Raw genomic sequence first — 23,572 nt, forward strand, 5'->3', positions numbered from 1 at the left:
ACCTACAACTTACTTAAGATATCCCTCCAGAGAGAGAGCAAGGCAATTTTACCTGACACAGCATTGACACCAAATGACCAGATTCCACTGTGTCCAACGGGAGCAACAAAACTGGTCCCCACCGGGGCTTGTGCAACAGACCCTCCTTGCCGAATTCGGGCCAGTCTCTCTGTTCCAATTGGGGGAGGTATCTTTCGATCTTGACTGGCACTGACTCCTTTTGGTTGGCCCAATGTTGGTGGGGCAGAAGTGGCTGAAAGAGGTGAAGATGATTCCGAAGAAACAGATGGAATAGGAGAGTCACCTGGTGGCAAAATATTTCTCTATTGTTTTATTACATATAAAAACTATAAGAATATGAGAAACCTTGTTGGAAAGATCTATTCCACAACATAGGTTCTGTAAAGAAATTTTCATTTTAAAAGAACATTCAGATAAAATATAATTTCTATAAACATTATCCTATGCTACTTCTGCCTATAATAAGTATACAACAATAGTCTAAAAAATGTTTTCCCAATTGAACTAAACAATGCTAGAAAGGAAGCAGGACACATTTGCTTTTATTCTAGCTCTAAATAATCTTCTCAAAACATTATTCATTATTGTCACTTTTTTTTTTTTTTTTGAGACAGAATTTTGCTCGTTGCCCAGGCTGGAGTGCAATGGCGTGATCTCGGCTCACCACAACCTCTGCCTCTTGGGTTCAAGCGATTCTCCTGCCTCAGCCTCCCGGGTAGCTAGGATTACAGGCATGCACCACCTCACTCAGCTAATTTTGTATTTTCAGTAGAGACAGGGTTTCTCCATGTTGGTCAGGCTGGTCTTGAACTCCTGACCTCAGATGATCTGCCCGCCTCAGCCTCCCAAAGTGCTGGGATTACAGATGTGTGCCACCGCTCCCGGCCACATTTTAAAATTAACTTAAATGTGGCAATATTTGCACAGTACCTAGCATATTTTCTAGAAAACATCTGGTGACCCTTTATACCTGTTAGTCTTTTCTTTGTTCCCTTTCTACAGTCCTTTTTTTCTTCTATAAGGAAATAAGGTCAAATGTTAGCAAAGCATTATACGATTTTGATTCACAGCTTTGCTTCTTAATGGAACTCTTGGGTGATTTGGGTAATTTTCCTTGTCAAAAAAGTCAATACTGACTACTTCATGATGCTCATTAAAAAAAAAAAAAAAAAAAAATCCAATTCTGTTCAATACCACATACTTCATCTGTTCTAAACATTGAAATAAACAGAACAAAGGGGTCAGGCAGGTGGCTCACGCCTGTAATCTCAGCACTTTGGGAGGCTGAGGCAGGCAGATCACCCAAGGTTAGGAGTTTTGAGACCTGCCTGGCCAACATGGTGAAACCCTGTCTCTACTAAAAATATAAAAATTAGCCAGGCATAGTGGCAGGCACCTGTAATCCCAGCTGCTCGGGAGGCTGAGGCAGGAGAATCGCTTGAGCCTGGGAGGCAGAAGGTGGAGTGAGCCAAGATCACGCTACTGTACTCCACCCAGAGCAACAGAGCAAGACACTGTCTCAATCAATCAATCAATCAATAGAACAAAGGAATATTTTAACTTATAAAAGGCAATACAGTTTCATAAAATGTAAAAATACATGAGAAATCACACCAAACTGACCATATACATAAATTCAACTTCTTTCCAGATTTAAGAAATAATTTTACAACACTGCTTCCAAAGGGTCCTTTTGCAAAACTACTTGCAGTATCTGTTTTTTTTTTTTTTTTTTAAATAGGGACAGGGTCTTGCTGTTGCCTAGGCTGGTCTCCAACTGCTGGGCTCAAGCGATCCTCTTGCCTAGGCCTCCCAAAGTGCTGGGATTATAGGTGTCAGCCACTGCACCCAGTCTAGTACCTCTTTTCTTGATCCAAGTTCTAGGGTAAAACATTTTTGGCTTGAAAGAATAATTCTCAAGTTTTCTATGCTACAAATGACTGACAATTTTTTCACATGACCACAGAACAAACCTTGGGCATCGGTATACCATTTAGTTTACTAAAGTTATAACATGGTGTTATAGCTGAAATAAATGATTTAATAACTTATTCAAAACTCTTTGGGAAGAGTTCCGCCAGGATTCCTACATGAGTTTGAGGCGCTTGTCCAAGGATGGGGAGAAAAATGTTGTCTGTTGAAACTAGGAGTCCCAACAGGAGCTGGCCCTTGCAGGAAAACCCTTGTTCCTGGTATGCCGGAAAAACTTGTCAGAGGAGCAGAAGAGGAAGATGGGGAGCTGCCTGATGGGTCAATGGATGGTAACCCTGAAATAAAACAGGTCCAAGACATCCAATTAGCTAAAACTTTAAAATTGAAAGCCCAAGAAGACTTCCACCAAGGTGAGATAAGCTGTAAAAATAACCAAACAAATAAATAAAAGATAGCATGTGGCTCATTTTCATAGACCACAGCAAAAATAATCCATCTATGTGATATTGTATGGCCAAATCCATTTTTTTCTTACAGTCCAGAAGAATATCACCAAACAGCACTACATACAGAAAAATGGGCTCAATGTTTAAGAGTGTCAGTCACCCGGAGTAATGTTCTAGATGAATCTCAACGCTTTTAAATGGAGAGGATATGAAGTGAGACTATGCTGTAACTAAGTAGCGCCCAACAATAACTTCTGCATTCCCTTTTGTAGTCAATCTCAAAGTACAGCTTTTCATCTATATAACTACAGTCATTTCCTACAGAAGATAAGTAACAAAATCTACCAATGTTTCCTTCCTCACAAGGAGGAAAAGCATACTACTAAGGATAATTTCAGCATTCTATCTGATAGAAAATATCAACAGTTGCAAAATATATCAAAGTTTCTATCTAGTTTGTATAAATCTGAACTTAGCCATCTTCTTAAACTCCATTACTTTCTCTGAAGAATGTATTAGGAAAAGAGGTTGAAGGTCTGGAAAAGGATTATGGTTTCTTATTTCAGGAAAAAGTAGTTAATATCAACATTGATTGTCAAAATTTCTTTTAAGCAGGTCTTATTTTCAGTTTGATTTCCCCATCATTAAAAAAAAAATGACTTTGAGATGTAATTCACATACCATATAATTCACCCATTTAAAGTATATAATTCATTGGATTTTAGTATATTCACAGGATTGTGCAACCATCACCACAATCAATGTTAGAACATTTTTGTCTCCCTTAAAAGAACTCCATACTCATTACCTGTCATTCACTGGGTCCTCACCCTCATATTTCCATTTCTTTTTTTTTTTTTTTTTTGAGATGGAGTCTCGCTCTGTCAACCAGGCTGGAGTGCAGTGGCACGATCTCAGCTCACTGCAAGCTCCGTCTCCCGGGTTCATGCCATTCTCCTGCCTCAGCCTCCCGAGTAGCTGAGACTACAAGTGTCCGCCACCACACCCGGCTAATTTTTTGTATTTTTAGTAGAGACAGGGTTTCCCCATGTTGGCCAGGATGATCTCGATCTCCTGACCTCATGATCCGCCCATCCTGACCTCCCAAAGTGCTGGGATTACAGGCATAAGCCACTGCACCTGGCCTCATATTTCCATTTCTAAGCAATCACTAATCTTTTGTCTCTATAGATTTGCCTACTCTGGACATGTGGGTAACGTAATGCATTTCCTACTTATTTCAGACTTTCGTTATTGTGGTAGGCAACAGTAGGCAATTATTACTTTGTGCTTTCCTGGACAAAAAAAATTAAATTTTCTAGTGCTAACCAAAGTAGATGTTAGCAAAATCTAGAGGTAGTGAGAATACTGAATGTGGCTTTAAAAAGTCTGTAAGTAGGAAATGAATCATTTCTTTTGTTTTTTATTGAAATGAATAATTTTTATAATAACCTCTTGTTTTTTTTGGTTTGTTTTTATTTTGAGACAGGGTCTTGCTCTGTCACTCAGGCTAGAGTGCAGTGGTATGATCATAGCTCACTGCAGCCTCGACCTCTGGGCTCAAGCAATCCTCTTGCCTAGCCCCACTGAGTAGCTGGGACTACAAACGTGTGCCACCACATTGAGCTAATTTTTTTTTTTTTTTTTTAGATGGAGTCTTGCTCTGTCGCCCAGGCTGGAGTCCAGTGGCGTGATCTTGGCTCACTGCAAGCTCTGCCTCCTGGGTTCATGCCATTCCCCTGCCTCAGCCTCCCGAGTAGCTGGGACTACAGGTGACCGCCACCACGCCTGGCTAATTTTTTTGTATTTTAAGTAGAGATAGGGTTTCACCATGTTAGCCAGGATGGTCTCCATCTCCTGACCTCAAGATCCGCCCGCCTCGGCCTCCCAAAGTGTTGGGATTACAGGCGTGAGCCACCGCGCCTGGCCCCACACTGAGCCAAGTTTTAAATTTATTTTTTATCGAGACAGGGTCCCACTATGCTGCCCAGGGTGGTCTCGAACTCCTGGGTTCAAGTGATCCTCCTGACTTGGCCTTCCAAAGTACTCAAATTACAGATGTGAGCCACTACACCTGGCCACTGTCAATATTTTTACAGTGAAATCTGTCAGTCTTTTGTAAAGATCATGATAGCCTTTTTTTTTTTTTTTTTTTTTGGAGACAGAATCTCGCTCTATTGCCCAGGCTGAGTATAGTGGCACAATCTCAGCTCACTGAAACCTCTGCCTCCCGGGTGCAAGCAATTCTCCTGCCTCAGCCTACCGAGCAGCTGGGATTACAGGCACCCACCACCATGCCTGGCTAAATTCAGTATGTTTGGTAGAGACGGGGGTTTCCCCATGTTGGCCAGGCTGGTCTTGACCTCCTGACTTCAAGTGATCCACCCTACTCAGCCTCCCAAAGTGCTGGGATTACAGGTGTGAGCCACCATGCCCAGCTGATAATGATAGCTTTTAAAGATCATGATGTGCATTTTAGGGACATAAATGTAGATGCCACATAAATGTACTTTTTATTAGCTTTACTGAGATTTAATTCACAAACCATATAATTTACTCATTTGAAGTTATACTATTCAATAGCTTTTTGTATATTCACAGAATTGTGCATTCATGACCACATCAATTTTAGTACCTTTCTGTTATCCTAAAAAGAAACTCTGAAGCTGAGAATGGTGGCTCACACCCACAATCCTATCTCTTTGGCATGCCAAAGTAGAATAAGTGCTTGAAGCCCAGGAGGTTGAGGCTTCAATGAGCCATGATCACGCCACTACACTCCAGCCTGGGCAACAGAGTGAGGCCCTGTCTCAAAAAAAAAAAAAAAGAAAGAAAAGAAAAGAAAGAAAAGGAAATTCTGCACTCCTAAGCTATCACCTACCCTCCAATCATCCCTTCATCCTAGGTAACCACTAATCTACTTTCTGTCTCTATGGATTTGCTAATCTGGATGTTTCACATAAATGGAATCATAAAATAAATATCTGGTCTTTTGTGACTGGCTTCTTTCATTTGGTAAAATGTTTTCAAAGTTCATCCATATTATAGCATGAATCAGTACTTCCTTTTTTTTTTTTTTTTTTTTTGAGACTGAGTTTTGCTCTGTCGCCAGGCTGAAGTGCAGTGGCGTAATCTCAGCTCACTGCAAACTCCACCTCCCATGTTCAAGTGATTCCCCTGCCTCAGCCTCCTGAGTAGCTGGGACTACAGGAGCATACCACCACACCCAGCTAATGTTTTGTATTTTAGTAGAGACAGGGTTTTACCATGTTGGCCAGGCTGGTCTCGAACTCCTGACCTCATGATCCGTCCACCTTGGCCTCCCAAAGCGCTGGGATTATAGGCATGAGCCACCATGCCCAGCCCTTTATTTCTTTCTATACCAAATACAAAATATTACGTTCTATAGATATACCACATTTTGTTTATCTGCTTGTCAGTTAATGAACATTCAGTTGTTTCTACATTTTGGCTATTAAGAATAATGTTGCTATGAACACTGGTTTTTCTATAGACATATATCTTCCCTAGGAGTAGAATAACGGGATCATATGATCACTCATGTCTAACTTTCTGAGGAACTGTGAAACTGTGTTTCTAAAGCAGATGTACCATTTTACATTCCTACCTACCGTGTATGATGGTTTCAATTGTCTCTATATCTTTCCCCATCTTCTTAAGTATTACTATTTTTTTTTTTTTTTTTTTCCTGACAGTCTCTTGTTCAGGCTGGAGTGCTGTGGCATGATTTCAGCTTACTGCAACCTCCATCTTCTGGGTTCAAGTGATTCTTGTGCCTCAGCCTCGCAAGTAGCTGGGACTACAGACCTGCACCATCATGCTCGGCTATTTTTTATATTTTTAGTAGAGACGGGGTTTCACCCTATTGGCCAGGCTGGTCTCAAACTCCTGACCTCATGTAAACCCCTCGCCTCAGCTTCCCAAAGTGCTGGGATTACAGGCATGAACCACTACGCTCAGTCAGTATTACTACCTCTTACCTGAAAACTAGGAAAGTAAACTATATCCATGAAAAGAGCATCAACAAAAGAAACCATACAAGCAGTTAAGAAATGGGGCCAAGCTTATTAATCCCAGGACCTAGAAGGAAGGTCAAGGATTAATGCTTTCTATCACATCCTGGGTACTGGCAATGAGCTCTTCTTTCACCCTGAGGCTTCTCAAATTCTATACTACTTTCCCCAAATGAAAAGTCATAATATATGTCTATTTACAGAGAGGAAGGGAAAAAAAATTAGAGAATATTTTGGACCACAGATAGTCATATGAAGCCTTCTATTTCTATTTGAAATACAATATAACAACTATGTTTTCCTGAATAGACAAGTAAATGGAAACATATCTGAAATGCAAGCTAAGGCTATGCCATATTCATAACTCACAAATAATTTTAAACAACATAGATCAGTTTATAATTAGCAACAAGGTAGCATGAGATATGGGGCAGTTTTCCAACTGGAAGAGAAATGCTAAGAGGCAGTAGTGCCACATTCTGGGTCAGTCACATTTTTAATTTGTTTTTCAGAACAGTACAGATTAGACTAAAATTTGGCTCTTAAACTACAGAAAATAGATTCTGGTTCTCCAAATATCTCCAAGCCAAAACTGACCTCAAATCTGTCTATATATTTCTCATAATGCCTCAGCAGCTAATTTATAATTTCAAAGAAGCAATAGCTAAATCTATGTTGGTCTTTCAAAAGTAAGAGCCTATAAATGACTGGGTCTCTTCAAATAGCTGTATCTAGGCTGGGCGCAGTGGCTCACGCCTGTAATCATAGCACTTTGGGAGGCCAAGGCAGGTAGATATTGCCTGACCTCAGGAGTTTGAGACCAGTCCCTGGGCAACATGGCGAAACCCTGTCTACTAAAAATACAAAAAATTAGCCGGGCATGGTGGCGCATGCCTGTAGTCCCAGCTACTTGAAAGGCTGAGGCACGAGAAATGCTTGAGCCTAGGAGGTGGAGGTAGAAGTGAGCTGAGACTGGGCCACTGCACTCCAGCCTGGGTGATAGAGTGAGACCCTGTCTCAAAAAAATAAAACAAAATAATAAAAATAAAAAAGAAAATACATAAAAAACGAATAGCTACACCTAAAATAAACAACACAGAGTACTATTAAACAATGTAAATTATGAACTGGTGCCTAAACACCTTTGCAACTTCAATTTTTTAAATCTAAGAAATGCAAACAATCACTATGATTTTTTTAAAGTCTGTAAATTTGGAATCCTTGAAACATCCCTGGAGTTTTTTTTTTAATTAACATGAATAGACACCAATTTTATTAATATGAATAGACACCAAGAAAATGGACTTACACCATGGTGTAACTCCCTTACTATGAGGGACAGAAGGATCATAGAGAGAATCTAAAGCAGCTCATTATATGTGAGTGATTTACCTCTTGCTACTTTTTTTGTCCACTTAAGGTGAGATTAGGCTGTAGGCGCTCCAAACTGAACTGCAGCAATAGTTAATAACTTACCAACTGGACTAGTAGAAACTCGCTGGGAAGGTGGTCTGAAGCCAGGTGCCTTTGAGTTATCAGGATGCATGTTTTCCAAGTGTCCAAGCACTGAGTTACCCAGGAACGCTGACTGAACAGTGAAAGAGGCATCTGCAGCCACTCGTGAGGACAGTGGACCATCTCCCCAACCCTGGTTAGCTGGCACCTGACTACTATCAAAAAGACTGCTGAAGTGATTGAAAAGTGTGGCTGGGCCAAATGTAGGTGGCAAAGATTTATTTGCTGGGTTTATGTGCATCTGAGAACCATTCATGATGTTCACAGCTGAAGAAAGCTGCACTGTAGCTGGTGGGCCTTGAGGTGGGGTTAAAGTAACTGGATTTGTAACAAAAATAGACTGGGGATCCTGGTGAATAGTTGCATTTGGTACCATGGAGTAAAAAGAACCTCTGGGCTGCATTCGATGAGAAACTCGAGGTGCTGGTACAGCTAACTGAGGTAAATTACTGGTGTCCTGATTATCAGCAGCAACCATTCTGGGTGATGTCAAAGTCAATGGAGCAGGTTCTGAGTTAGATGCAAAAGGCATTGACATAGGACTTAAATCAGACACACTGGATGGCTGTGCCTCCTCTTGTGTGTTACCGGAAGTAGGAGTGGGACTACTGGATGGGTGAGTTTCTGGAGCTCCCGGGGTGTTGCTGGCAGAGCTACTGCAACTGTTTGCAGCTGAACATGGGGTACATAGGTTTGCCATGGGCTGGTCCTGTGTGGACACTTTCTCTTTGGTGGGTGGCACAGCAGAGAAAGACTCCATCTTTTGTGAAGAAAGCTGTGCTTGAGAAGTACTTGCAGGTAGAAATGTGGTAGGAGCTTGCCCGCTAGTGATAGGTGCAGAGGAGACAGAAGGCAGGGAACTACAAGTGCTTGTCACAGAAGAAATCACTGTTGCTGGAGGACTCGTCTTAGGCACACAGGCAAACAACTGCTTTCTGACTGATGAAGGAGTCCGGGTATTAGTGACACACAGTTGCTGATTGGCAGCAACTACAGAAGAGACAGTGATAGGACAACTGGCAGTAGCTAGTCCAGCAGACTCTGAGGGTAAAACAGTCCCGTTCTGGTTAGGTAGACGGCTTGTGTTATGCTTTGGAGAGCTATTTGTGTTGCCAGGATTCACAGGTCTCACTGGGAATGGTCCCCACGTGTTAGGAGAAGGTGAGAAGGTTCCTCCAAACTGGGCCATGGGTAAGCGAGGATGCCGAATCTGTTGCATAGTTTGAGCAGCCAGCAGGGCAAAATGAGGGTGAGGATAAGCTAAGGGTAGAGAAACTGGGAAAGAAGAACGTACATTTGTTGTAACATTCTTATTAAGTTTATTAGCGGGCTGGAACGTAGATAACGTTGTTGCCTGTGAAGTTACAAGAGTTGGAGCACCCAAAGGAAATGCATTTTTACTGGAAGCTGCTGTGGTACCTACTCCAGATGAGAAGTTAGCATGAATTGATTTGGTGCTGGCAGGTGTTCTGATATGATTTTTAGGAATCAAGTCTTCCAGTTCCTTAGCAGGATCTTGAATGAGTGCATTGATTAGTTGAACTGCATATCTTGTTGATTCTGTGCCACCCCTGGAGAAAAAAAAAAAACAGAAACAAGACCAAAAACATTAAAAAAAGAAAACAAACAGGTAATCTTAACCATCAAATAAAGTTCTTAATTATACCATACCTAACAAAGGTATGCTTCTTATAATTTCTACTCAGAACTAACAGTATACATTTTGCACAATTACCTTATTGTGATCATTCTCTCGCCATTCTTATCTTTTTGTTTATCCACATCAATATGGGCACCAGTAACATCTTGTATTGCAGTGATGTTGCATCCTCCTCTTCCCATTATCCTGGACACGACTGAGGCTGGAACAGACAATTTCTTTGACCTATAAAATGAAGAATACACATGAGCTTATGAAATTAAATGTCTCTTTATTAAAAAAGATGTCTCAGTAAGTATGTTCATGGACATTTTGTAGAATAACATTTCTCAAATGCTAAAGAGGAAATTATTAAGTTTTTATTTTAGAAACTGATCTCTTTTAATATTGAATTGAATTTAGTAAAGTTAAAAATTTCATTGCCTCTGCAGTTTCAGAGAACCTAACTTTAAAAATTACACTGCCATTTAAAACAAAAATTATATTTAAATCACTCACAATATAAGCATTCAAATCTGCCCAAAATAATACACATCAACTAAACTGCAACGACCCTGTTAAAATAGTGAATACCATATTATTAAAATCCACACAGAATAACCATGCTAGCTTATTCATTTTAAACCAGTATCAACAGCTCACACTTAGCAACAAAAAATAAAGTCTCAGGTCAATGATGAGCTGACATGTATTCTGAATCTAAAGCTGATTATTAGTACTTTAGTTCTAGAATTACTGAGACATGAGAAAGAAAAAAAGAAAGAGAAGGCCTTTACATTTGAACTACATAAAAAGCAACTCAGGTTATCCCAAAAAGCCAAAATTTCTTGTGTCATATAAAATATGCATGCAAAATTTATACACTGCTTCTAATTTTGCTTTAGCATATTCTGGATTTAGTGTGGCAATGCAGTTTAAAATAATGACCACATTCAAATTATTCATTAATTAACTAGGTAGCCATCTCACATGAGAAAGGGAAAATATACGAAAATTTAAAAGATGGAACTAATTCTATTTACCTTCGTACAACTTCTTTCCACCCTTCTTCTCTTTTCTGACCCCTTTTAGGGCTAGTGAGATTCAGCTTTACGTTTGGAGAGCTTAATGGCAATGACACTGTCTTGTAGCTAGTTGACAAGGAATTAGGATTCACTTCACCTTCAAGTCTAAGAAGAGACAAATAGCAAGTACAATAAAAGATAAGTTTTAAGATAGAAACTCAAGAGACTATTCCTTTATAGCCAGAGTTATGCTGAAATATTCGTATTAAACTTTGGCACATCAAATAATCAATGAGTCAGAAAAACAGAAATAGAGCAAAGAGCCCATCATTTATTTTAGTATTAAAATGGATTCAGATGCCAAAAATTAGACCATAATCAATAAAAATGACATAGTTAGATAAAATCAAAGCATACAAATACTTTCAACTTCAGACTATGAATCCTATAAAAATTTCTAATAATCTCATTTCCCAACTAGCACATGATCAAGAGGACATGGGTGAATTTCAGTTTTGAATATTGAAGATAGATAATGTGGTAGAATTCAATTGTTTAACACAACTTGTACTTGGATAATATACTTCAAATTCTTGTGCCAGGCATGAAGAAGGAAAGGTGCAGGTAGAGTTAACAAATCAGAAACATTTACCGTGTCTGAGTTTTGGAAGTAGCAGTACTTGTCTTTTCTTCTTGGGAATGAAGGAGCAGTGAGGGGTATTTAGAGGAATTCACATCCATCACAAAATTTAACTCTTGGCTTTTACCACCACTGCTACTCTCACTGTTGCAGTCTGTGCTGTCCAAGTTATCTGAATCACTATTCCCACCTGCACCACCACCTCTAGGTTCTCCATTTATTTTATTTTTATCTGCCTTTTGTTGGGCTAAAGACATATGTTGTTCTGGTAAAATTAAATGTGCTGTAGGAGGGGTTTCTTTTGTTTTGTTCTTCTTATTTTTCCGATTGGCACTGGGAGTTGTCACCACGTTGGCCCGTTTTTTCCCAAACACATTTGTGAATGTTGCAGATGTTGCAGAGATTCCAATTGTGGTGGTGGTGGTTGCACTAGGAGGTTCTATGGGAACTTCTTGCTCCACTGAAATGGTTAAAAAGAATAAAAATCATACTGAGAGTCACAGATCTCAAAATAAATTCTGACAATATATTTGATAATTCATAATAATTCAGTCTTTTACATCATATTTTCCTTTCACCAGTATTCACTAAGAAATAAAAAAATCTTTATGTATTCATTTTTTTGAGATGAAGTCTTGCTGTGTCGCCCAGGCTAGAATGGAGTGGTGCGATATCGGCTCACTGCAACCTCTGCCTCCCAGGTAGCTAGGACTACAGGCATGCACCACCATGCCTGGCTAATTTTTGTACTTTTAGTAGAGATGGGGTTTCACCATGTTGGCCAGGCCAGTCTCAAACTCCTGACCTCGTGATCCACCCGGCTTGGCCTCCCAAAGTGCTGGGATTACAGGTGTGAGCCACTACACCCAGACGAAATAAAGCAATCTTTTACTGTGGCCAGGCGCAGTGGCTCATGCCTGTAATTCCAGGACTTTGGGAGGCCAAGGCAGGTGGATTGATTACTTGAGCTCAGGAGTTCAAGACCAGCCTGGGCAACATGACGAAATCTTGTCTCTACAAAAAATACAAAAATTAGCTGGGGGTGGCGGTGCACACCTGTGGTCCCCACTACTTGGGAGGCTGAGGTGGGAGGATCACCTGAACCTGGGGAGCAGAGGTTGCAGTGAGCCGAGATTGCACCAGTGCACTCCAGTCTGGGTGGCAGAGGGAGACCTCATCTCAAAAAAAAACACACAAAAAAAACCTTTACTGTTGTTAGCCTAATAAATAATTTACTATTATTTGTTGTTAGAACAAATATACAATATATTTTCTTGTCTAAGGTGGTATAGGACACACATATTAGCAATATTCTTAATTTTTTTTTTTTTTTTGCTCCTGTCACCCAGGCTGGAGTGCAATGGTGTGAACTCAGCTTACCACCTCCACCTCCCGGGTTCAAGCAGTTCTCCTGCCTTAGCCTCCTGAGTAGCTGGGATTACAGGCATGTGCCACCACACCTGCAATCCCAGGCTAATTTTGTTTTTCTTTTTTTTTTAGTAGAGACGGGGTTTCACAATATTGGTCAGGGTGGTCTCAAACTCCTGACCTTGTGATCCGCTCTTGGCCTCCCAAAGTGCTGGGATTACAGGCATGAGCCACCACACCCGGCCCAATATTCTTAATATTCTTAATTCTAGTCTCATGAACCCAAACCACAATATAGTTTGAATTTAGGACACTTTTCAAATTGTATTTTAGAATTAGAATTCAAGTAGAACAAAATTATTTGCCTACTACAAGCACTGCCAGACAGTATAATAAATTACTCTTTGAGAGTACTAAACCCATCTCTATTGACATTTCAGGCCTCTATATCCTTGAGCCTGAATCTCAGCTAAAAATAAACTGAGAAACTGTACTTCTAATCAGGAGAGGAAGAGTTACAGAAGAATCTCAAAAAAAGGATGCAAACCTCTTACTGTATTGCTTTTAGTATATATGCAATGTTTTACAAGGGGAGTTAAATTACAACTGAATTTCTTCAAATTATGTGTTTGCTTTCCCCTTGTTTCTCTGTATTAATTTGCAATGCAAAACACTTAGAAATACTTACTATAAAAGTCATTGTCCATTTCAGATTAATAAAGTAATCAAATGTTTAACTAGAGTTAACTAGAGCAAAGAGCACTCAAAATGAAGTTGATAAACAAAGGAGAATTTTCTCATTAATTCAGATGGTTTGTTTCTCACCATCTTCATCATTCTCCTCTTCATCTTCATCCTCTGGTAGTTCTGAATTCTCCTTAGGTTTGTTTTCTTCATCTTCCTCCTGCTTCCTTTTCTGTTCCTCTTTTTTCTTTTTTCTCTTTTCTTTTCTTTTTTCTCTTTTAGCGGCAAGAGCCTGCTTTCTGCTCTCTTCTCTTGACTGCAAATAAAGCAGGTATATAATTTTACCAATAAGGCAGTAATGTAAAATAAAGAATGAAATGATATTTTTGTTTATGATACACAGGGATCTTCATGGATGTTATTCTCAAAACACATTTATAAATGCCATCAAGAAAAAATAAACTGGACGCCATCAAAATTGAAAACTTTTGTACTTCAGAGGAATCATCAAGAAAGTAAAAAATCAGCTGGGCGTGGTGGCTCACACCTGTAATCCCAGCACTTTGTGAGGCCAAGGTTGGTGGATCACCTGAGGTCAGGAGTTCGAGACTAATGTAGCCAACATGGTGAAACCCCATCTCTACTAAAAATACAAAAATTAGCTGGGTGTGGTGGCACAGACTTGTAGTCTCAGCTACTCGAGAGGCTGAGGCAGGACAATCACTTGAACCTGGGAGGCAGAGGTTGCAGTGAGCCAAGATCATGCCACCACCGCACTCTAACCTGGGCGACAGAGTGAGACTGTCTCAAAAAAACAAAAAAGTAAAAAGTCAACCTATAAAATGGGACAAATATTTTTGCAAATCATACAACTGGTAAGGGACTTGTATCTATAATATATAAAAAAAACTTACAACTCATGAATGAAGACAGTCCATTTAAAAAACAGATTATGAAAACATCAAGTTATATGCAGGCTGGGCGTGGTGGCTCATGCCTGTAATATAAGCACTTTGGGAGACTGAGGAGGAAAGACTGCTTGAGCCCAGGAGTTTGAGACCAGCCTGGGCAATATAGCAAGATCCCATCTCTGTAAAAAAATAAGAAAATTAGCCAGGCATGGTGACCTATGCCTGTAGTTCCAGCTACTTGGGAGGATTGCATGTGCCCAGGAGTTTGAGGCTCCAGTGAGCTATAATCATGCCACTGCACTCAGCCTTGGCAACAGAGTAAGACCCTGTCTCTAAAAAAAAAAAGAAAAAAAAAATTAATTAAAAAAAAACCAAATTATACATTTTAAATATACACAAATTTTTATTTGTCAAATATACCTCAATAAAACTATTTTTTAAAAATAGAAAAAGAATCTGAATAGACATTTCTCCAAAGAAAACATACAAATGACCAATAAGCACAGAGAAAGTGTGTTCAACATCATTAGCCATCAGGGAAAACCAAATCCAAGTCACAAGATATCCACTTCACACCCACTAGGATGGCTACAATCAAAAGACAGATAATAATATTGGTGAGGATGTGGAGAAATTGAAACCTTCATACACTGCAGATAGGAATGTAAAATGGTACAGCCACTTTGGAAAATAATCTGGCACTCCTTCAAATAAACACAGAACTAGCATATGATTCAGTAATTCTATCCATAGGTACATGCTCCAGAGAAATAAAAACATTTTCACACAAAAACCTGTATACTTATTTATAATTGCATTATTAAAAGAAAAAGTATCATGATCAAGTAGAGTTATTCTAGGAATGCAAGAGATAGCTTAATATTTTGTTGATAAAGGAAGAGAAAAAGTATGATTATTGAAAGATGCTAAAATTTTGATAGCAAATTTTAGTTTAAAAAAACTTAGTAAGCTAAAGAGACAAGAAAAGGTTGCTTACAATCATTGAGCATTATTTATAATTGCCAAAAAGTCGAAGCAACCCAATGTCCATTAACTGATAAGCAGATAAACAAAATGTGGTCTATCTAAGGATAGAACTGTTTTGTATTTGGCAATAAAAAGAAATAAAGTACTGATTTCGTCTATAACATGGAAGAATTTTGAAAACATTTCACTAAGTGAAAAAGCCAGTCACAAAAGACCAAATATGGTATGATTCCATTTATGTGAAAAGTCCAGAATTGACAAATCTATAGAGACAGAAAGTAGATTAGCAGTTACCTAGGACACAGGGATTGCAGCGGGGGAATGGGAATATGATAGCTATAGAGTGCAGGGTTTCTTTATATGATAGTCATAATGTTCCAAAATTGACTGCTGATAAATGTACAATTCTGTGAATATACTAAACAACACTGAATTACATAACTTTATTTATTTTATTTTGAGACACAGTCTTGCTCTGTCACCCAGGCTGGAGTGCAGTGGCACAATGTTGGCTTACTGCAGCCTCCGCCTGTCGGGTTCCTGCAATTCTGCCTCAGCCTCCCAGGTAGCTGGGATTACAGGCATGTGCCACCATGCCTGACTAATTTCTGTATTTTTAGTAGAGATGGGGTTTCACCATGTTAGCCAGGCTGGTCTCGAACTCCTGAGCTCAGGTGATTTGCCCACCTTAGCCTCCCAAAGTGCTAGGATTACAGGCGTGAGCCATTGTGCCCAGCTGCGAATTATGTAACTTTACATGGGTAAATTGTACGGTTTGTGGAGTGAATTTCACTAATGCTATTTTAAAAAAAACATTTATGTGGCATCTATTTAAGTGCCTAAAATGCAGCTATGATGATCTTTACAAATGACTGATAAATTTCACTATAAAAATCCTGACAAGAAGCTATTACAAAAATGATTCTTTCCTACTTTATAGAATTTATTTTAATTTTTTTTAAAGTAGAGACAGGGTCCTACTTTGTTGCCCAGGCTGGTCTTAAACTGCTAGTCTCAAGTGATCCTCCTGCCTCAGCCTCCCAAAGTGCTAGGATTACAGGCGTGAGCCACCACACATGCCCAGCCTGTATTTCTTTTTCTGTGAATTGCCTATTCACATGATCATTTTTTATTATCTTTTTTCTCCTAATGATTGTAAGCAAACTTTTCTTCTCTCTTTAGCTTACTAAGTTTTTTTAAACCAAAATTTGCTATCAAAATTTTAGCATCTCTCAATAATCATACTTTGTTTCTTCCTTTATTTATCAACAAAATATTTTCATGTTAAGCTATCTCTTGCATTCCTAGAATAACTCTACTTAATCATGATGTTTTTTCTTTTAATATAATTTCCGAACTCAGTATCAACACTCTCATTTTCCAGGTAAGCAGACTGAGCCTCAGAAAGGCAATGTTTCAGTTTTGTTTGTTTTAATTTTTCCATTATAGCACACATCCTAGGATACTAGATAGTCTTTAATCAGGAATCTAATAAACCACTTGTAACCCAGATCTTATGATAAACAAATGATTTCTAATGCTTTACTAAATTTCTTCACACACCAATGTTAAAACCACTTAGGCAGTAATGATGTCATTTGGTAAAATGGGATTTTTTTTTTCTTTTTGAGACAGAATCTAGCTCTGTCACCCAGGCTAGAGTGTAGTGCTGTGATCTCGGCTCACTGCAACCTCTGCCTACCGGGTTCAAACAATTCTCCTGCCTCAGGCTCCTAAGTAGCTAGGACTACAGGCATGCGCCACCATGCCCGGCTAATATTTGTATTTTTAGCGGGGATGGGGTTTCTCCATGTTGGCCAGGCTTGTCTCAAACTCCTAACCTCAGGTGATCCGCCTGCCTCGGCCTCCCAAAGTGCCGGGATTACAGGCATGAGCTACTATGCCCAGACAGGATTTTTTTTTCTTTTGAGACAGGGTCTTGCTCTGTCACCCAGGCTGGAGTACAGTGGCACGATCATAGCTCATTGCAGCCTCAACCTCCCAGGCCCAAGTGATCCTCTCGCCTCAGCCGCCCAAGTAGCTGGGACTATAGGTGTGTACCACCAAGCCAGGTGAATTTTTTAAACGTTTAGTAGAGGCAAGGTCTCACTATGTTGCCCAGCCTGGTCTCGAACTCCTGAGCTCAAGCCATCCTCTCACCTAGGCCTCCCAAAATGCTGGGATTACAGGTATGAGCTACCGCACCCAGCCATAAATTGGGATCTTGCTCAAAATCTAGTCCTTCCCTTATATTTGGGCTCAAAATATATTATTTTGAATGATGGGTCAGAATCAAAAAATTGATTATGGTTCAAGAATCTATTACCTATTTCCTTTGAATCATATATTGTTAAGAATATTGGTCATACAGGTGACAAGTTTATTCTAGCAGATTTTCTTTTTGTCTGAGATGGGGTCTCACTCTGTCACCCAGGCTAAAGTGTAGTGGCACAATCACAGGTCACTGCAACCTCTGCCTCCTGGGCTCAGGCCATCCTCCCACCTCACCCTCCCAAGTTGCTGGAACTACAGGCACCTGCCACCGTGCCTGGCTAATTTTTTTTTTTTTTTTTTTTTGTAGAGATGGGGTTTTGCTATGTTGCCTAGGCTGGTCTCAAACTCTGGGGCTCAAGCAGTCCACCCTCCTCAGCCTCCCAAAGTGCTGGGATTACAGGCATGAGCCATGACATCTGGCAATTTCTTTTTTTTTCTTTTTTTTTTTTTAGAGACAGAGTCTTGATCTGTTGCCTAGGCTGGACTGCAGTGTGTAATTATGGCTCACTCGACCTCCTGGACTCAAGTGATCCTTCCACTTCAGCCTCCTGAATAGCTAGGACTGCAGGCATGCACCACCATGCCCAGCTGTTTTTTTAATTTTTTTTTGTAGAGATGGGGTCTCACTCTGTCACCCAGGCTAGAGTGCAGTGGCACAATCACAGCTCACTGCAACCTCTGCCTCCTGGGCTCAGGCCATCCTCTCTATGTTGACCAAACTGATCTCGAACTCCTGGGCTCAGCCTCCCAAAGTGTTGGGATTATAGGTGTGAGCCACCACGCCCAGCCTCAATAATTTCTAAAAAGGAAAATTATTTTTCCCACTCACCTTTTCCAGATCAAGTTCCTTTAAAAGAATACTTGCATTCTTATTTGCTTCTGCGGCTTGCTGGTCTTTAGCCTTCACAATGGTTTCAACACATTGATGACATTTTTTTAACAGTTCCTACAGCAGGAAATAGAATTATGTAAATATATAATGAAACATAATATAAAGAGGCCAAATAAAACTTAAGCTGATGAGCACATTAAAGTCCAGAGGTTAAAGCTCAAACTGAAAAGTCACTGAACCAAATTAAGTTATCCTTTGAGTCCAGTCATGTATCAATCTTCCACAAAAAAAAGACACCATTTCCCTAAAAACCTGCATGTCCTCAGGAAGCCTTCTCATTAGGCTAATGGTTTAGTACCTTAGTGTAGTCACTGTGACTATGGTCCACAGTAGAAATCTCAAAATAGTTTATCAAAACTATTATACCCCTCTATTTTACAAATGGAGAAACAAAAGCATAAAGAGATGAGGTAACCAACCTTTCAGAATATAAAAAGAACAAGTTCCTAACTGCATAAACTTTGGCATATCATTCCACAAAGAACAAAAATGTGCTTCAGTAGCATATTAAACTTACCTTATCTGTAATTGTTGCTATGTATCTCATGCATTCTATATCAGAAGGGAACTGATTTACTTCCTTTACCAAATATTGAACAACTTTTACATGACCCTATAAGAAATAGAACAATCTTAGACAAGATAGCATGAAAAGAAAAAGTATTATTCTTAAGAATAAAAATAAAGTAAAACAAAAAAAAATTACAAAGGAATCCCTTGATTTTGCATATATGCTTACCAATTTAAGAATAAAAAGGCAAATACTTTCAAGTAGAATATTAAGTTTAAAATGAAAATTATGAAAATAAGATAAGCATTCAGCTTATAAATAGAAAAGCATAAAAACAAGAATGTATGCTCAGGAGTGGACGGTGGACTAGACAACATTTCTCCTGAATTTAATTCCACTGAAAAGTAGAAAAAGCTTTTGTAGAAAAACAGTTATCTCCTAGAATAAATCTATTAGACAAACATTGGTGATGTAAAATGAATCTCAGTGTAAAAGAGAAATGAGTCCTAAAACAAATAATTTTTTAAAATTTCAAAGTCTTACTTTGCCTCTACTTCACTAACTAAACAAGGTATACTATCACAACTTTCTGAGCCTTAGGAGTTGAATCTAAATAAAACACTTTCTAAATGCCATTATCAAGGGTTGGAAGATCTATAATCAATTCTAAGCATATCTTTTTTTTTTTTTTTTTTGAGACGGGAGTCTCGCTGTTGTCGCCCGGGCTGGAATGCCATGGCACGCTCTCATCTCACTGCAACCTCCACCTCCCGGGTTCTAGCAATTCTCCTGCCTCAACCTCCGGAGTAGCTGAGATTACAGGTGCCCACCACCATAACTGGCTAATTTTTGTATTTTTAGTAGAGACAGGGATTTACCATGTTGGCCAGGCTGGTCTTGAACTCCTGACCTCAGACAATCCACCCGCCTCGGCCTCACAAAGTGCTGGGATTACAGGGGTGAGCCACCGCGCCCGGCAAGCACATCTATTTTAATCTAACCAAGCTTGCATAGTTTCCCTTCTTACTAAGGTTCTAAAACATCCTCAAGAATTAGTGTGATGGAGATAAAAATCAGAGAAATGCTTGCCTCTGGGGCAAGGAAGTGATTAAAAGTGGGCAAGAGGGAACCTTCTAGGGATACGGAAATAATTTATATGTTTATGGGGTATGGGTTACATGTATGTATACATTTATCAAAACTAAACCACGTACCTTAAGATTCATGTATTTCACTATATGTAAATTGCACTGTGCTAAACAACTGGGTATATAAACAGTGCTGAAAAAGATGGTCATGACTCTTGTCCTCATGGACCTACCAGTCTAGTTGGCAAGACAGGCATTAAAATGGTAAGTACATGTTTGAAGATATAATTACAAATTGGGATAAGGAAAATCAAAACTCATCTATAAAAGAGAACCAGAGGGACGTTTTTCAGATTAGGTGTTAGGAAAATACTCTTTGAGAAGTGACATGTAAAACTGGAGCTAACAGATGAGTAGAGAAGTGAGTTAGGTGAACAGCAAGGGAAAACATTTCAGGAAAAGAAAACCAGTGAGCAAAGGCCCTGAGGCAGTTGAAAATTTAGTGCATTTGGCAGGGCGTGGTGGCTCACGCCTATAATCCCAGCACTTTGGGAGGCCGAGGCGGGCAGATCACAAGGTCAGAAGATCGAGACCATCCTGGCTAACATGGTGAAACCCCGTCTCTACTAAAAATACGAAAAATTAGCCGAGTGTGGTGGCAGGCACCTGTAGTCCCAGCTACCTGGGAGGCTGAGGCAGGAGAATGGCGTGAACCTGGGAGACGGAGCCTTGCAGTGAGTCGAGATCGCACCACTGCACTCCAGCCTGAGCGACAGAGCAAGGCTCCATCTCAAAAAAAAAAAAAAAAAAAAAAAACAAGTGCATTCTATGCCAGTAACTACAAAACATAGTGAGCAAAAGAGGATACTAGCATAAATGATTTGTCTAGGGAGGTTGACATGAAGCTTATTATGCAGGTCTTTACAGGCCCTAATAAGTAGTTTATAGTTTGGGAAGCTATAGCAAGGGAAAGGCTTTAAAAAATATAGCAGATAAGTGAACTTTAATATATATGAGAGGCTGGGCATGAACTTTAATATATATGAGAGGCATAGCTCATGCCCATATCTTAGCACCTTGGGAGGCAGAGGTGGTAGTATTGCTTGAGCCCAGGAGTTTGAGACCAGCCTGGGCAATATAGCAAGACCTCGTCTCTACAAAAAATAAAAATAAAAAAAATCTGAGCATGGTAGTGCACACCTGTGGTCCCAGCTACTCAGGAGGCTGAGGCAGGAGGACCACTCAAGCCTGGGAGGATGAGGCTATAGTGAGCTATGATCATGCCACTGCACTCCAGCCTGGTTGATAGACTGAGACCCTGTTTCATACACACACATACACACACACGCACGCACACAGAAGATACAGTAAGTTTTTATGAAAGTCTACTCCTTTTTGTTCCTCTTTAGGTAGAAAAAAATCCATCTGCATATAATAGTTTTTCTTAAATCTTCTATTTTATGAACAATATATCACAAATAGTCAAGACACCAAGTGATTTAACAACCAAGTTGCTTATAGTGAACTACCACATAGCTCTTAGATTTGGCCACAAAAGAATGGAAAGAAAGGCCGGGAGCCTGTAATCCCAGCACTTTGGGAGGCCGAGGCGGGCAGATCACAAAGTCAGGAGTTCGAGACCAGCCTGACCAACGTGGTGACACCCCGTCTCTACTAAAAATACAAAAATTAGCCGGGCATGGTGGCACACGCCTGTAATCCCAGCTACTCAGGAGGCTGAGGCAGGAGAATCGCTTGAATCTGGGAGGCAGAGTTTCCAGTGAGCTGCGATCGTGCCACTGTACTCTAGCCTAAGTAACAGAGTGAGACTCTGTCTCAAAAAAAAAAAAATGAACGGAAAGATAGCAGTGATTTTTCTATGGAAATATACTCAATTCTCCAAGATAAACTTACCTTTCTCACACATTTTTAACTTAGAATTGGCTTAAAATTATTACATTTGACCTTTCTTCCCCCATATCAAATTACCTTGCGAAATGCTGACATAAGGGGTGTGATTTTCCGGTTATCTGCTGCATCCACATCAGCACCTGCTTGCACTAGCAACTGCACAACATCAAAATGACCTCCATTGGATGCCAGCCAAAGTGGTGTATTTCCCTTTTTGTTACGGACATCAATGTGGGCTCCCCTATAAACAAAAGCATATTAATACAGTTTGTTTCCTGTAAGAAGAGGCTGGCTTTTTCTAGTTTTTCTCTATCATCTTCTTTTACAAAATAACTTACAAATAATCTTTTCTTAACAATGTCAATAAAGTAAAACAATGTTATTAACTTTAAAAGCTCTGAAAAAGTTCTACATATAATAGAAAAGTACTCACCTGTGAATCAGGAGTTCACAAAATTTGTAGTGACCTTTGTCTGCTGCTATTGTTAAAGCAGTATCTCTTGAGGAAGGCACAGGGGGAGCATTAACATCCGCTCCTTTATCAAGAAGAACTCTTCCAACCTCTGCATACCCTCCAGAAGCTGCTTCCATCAAGGGGGTAAGACCAGTCTGTTTAAACCAATAAATTATGCAATTAAGTCACATAATTTCTTTTTTAAACTATTCCATGGACCAAAACTAAGCTACATAATTTCTTTAAAAAACTGAAGCAATTAACTTTTAAAACAATTGTAGTTCTGATTAACTCTCATAAAAGAGCTAAGCAATATTCTGCCTTGAATTTTACTAAACAGCAGTAAAAATTGTTATTCAGTTAGACATGCTAGAATGAACTTAAAACATGTTATCTCACGCTAAAAAAATTCCGTAACTTCTATACTTTTATGAATTTACTCAGATAATTTCTCTGCACAATGAATAAAGATATTAAAAATAAGTAGATTAAAATCACTTTATAAATTTTTTGCATATGTGCCTTTGGTACATTAGTCTCCAACATTTTTTCTCTTTTTATTTTTTTTATTATACTTTAAGTTCTAGGGTACATGTGCATAGCGTGCAGGTTTGTTACATATGTATACTTGTGCCATGTTGGTGTGCTGTCCAACATTTTTTCAAAGGACATTTCCTACTGGTACTATCCAAAATAACACAGATTTCTCTAAGACTTTTAATGGATAAGTGACACACAATGAATACTTGTAATAGAAAAAGACAAACTGAATGACAGGAAAGACTCATTTCTCTTTGTGTGGTAAAAAGCCACGGAAAAACTATACTTCCTCATTACTTAGATTAAAAGAATGTAAATGTTGCACTAAACTTTAAGAAGTGAGAGGAATTTCAGGGAAAAAATACAAGATTTCCAGTCAAATCTTTCCAATTTGAAATGAGCACTAGATTCGCTGTTGACTATTAAAAATTCTACCCAACCTATGTCTTTCCAGAGTTCTAAGAACCTTGCAGTTCTAAGCAAAGAAATTCAAGCCAATGACATACTAACTCCTATTTTCTTTTCTTTGTGTGTGTTTCCTGCATCTATGGAGATTATCTGATGACTTTTCTCCTTTATTCTTTTTTGGGGGGCCAGGGGAGACAGAGTTTCTCTCTTGTTGCCTGGGCTGGAGTGCAATGGCGTGATCTCTGCTCAGTGCAACCTCCACCTCCCAAGTTCAGGTGATTCTCCTGCTTCA

At 39.4% G+C, this 23,572-nt stretch overlaps 1 protein-coding gene and 1 non-coding gene across 17 annotated transcripts in view; one reads left to right on the top strand and one right to left on the bottom strand.

Moving 5' to 3' along the window:
* LOC111528060 (ankyrin repeat and KH domain-containing protein 1) overlaps positions 1-23,572 on the bottom strand; it is a 140,476-nt gene that overhangs the window by 12,511 nt on the left and 104,393 nt on the right. For 9 of the 16 annotated variants that reach the window (XM_023194788.2, XM_023194705.2, XM_023194781.2 and 6 more), the window contains 11 exons: positions 22,312-22,487; positions 21,957-22,119; positions 18,886-18,981; positions 18,306-18,422; positions 13,446-13,620; positions 11,265-11,712; positions 10,631-10,777; positions 9,684-9,833; positions 7,910-9,519; positions 2,112-2,288; positions 53-304 (listed from right to left, as the gene is read on the bottom strand). In XM_023194788.2, coding sequence (XP_023050556.1) covers positions 53-304; positions 2,112-2,288; positions 7,910-9,519; positions 9,684-9,833; positions 10,631-10,777; positions 11,265-11,712; positions 13,446-13,620; positions 18,306-18,422; positions 18,886-18,981; positions 21,957-22,119; positions 22,312-22,487 — 3,511 coding nt within the window. The remainder of the gene's footprint in view (positions 1-52; positions 305-2,111; positions 2,289-7,909; positions 9,520-9,683; positions 9,834-10,630; positions 10,778-11,264; positions 11,713-13,445; positions 13,621-18,305; positions 18,423-18,885; positions 18,982-21,956; positions 22,120-22,311; positions 22,488-23,572) is intronic. The other 7 variants (XM_023194697.2, XM_023194716.1, XM_023194748.1 and 4 more) reach the window with 3 other exon arrangements.
* Positions 10,277-10,353, top strand: LOC111531061. The gene has a single exon (XR_002728123.1). It is a non-coding gene; the product is annotated as a small nucleolar RNA SNORD45 (small nucleolar RNA).

This window comes from Piliocolobus tephrosceles, chromosome 4 (genome assembly GCF_002776525.5).
Source record: "Piliocolobus tephrosceles isolate RC106 chromosome 4, ASM277652v3, whole genome shotgun sequence".
In the NCBI taxonomy this organism is placed as follows: domain Eukaryota; kingdom Metazoa; phylum Chordata; class Mammalia; order Primates; family Cercopithecidae; genus Piliocolobus; species Piliocolobus tephrosceles.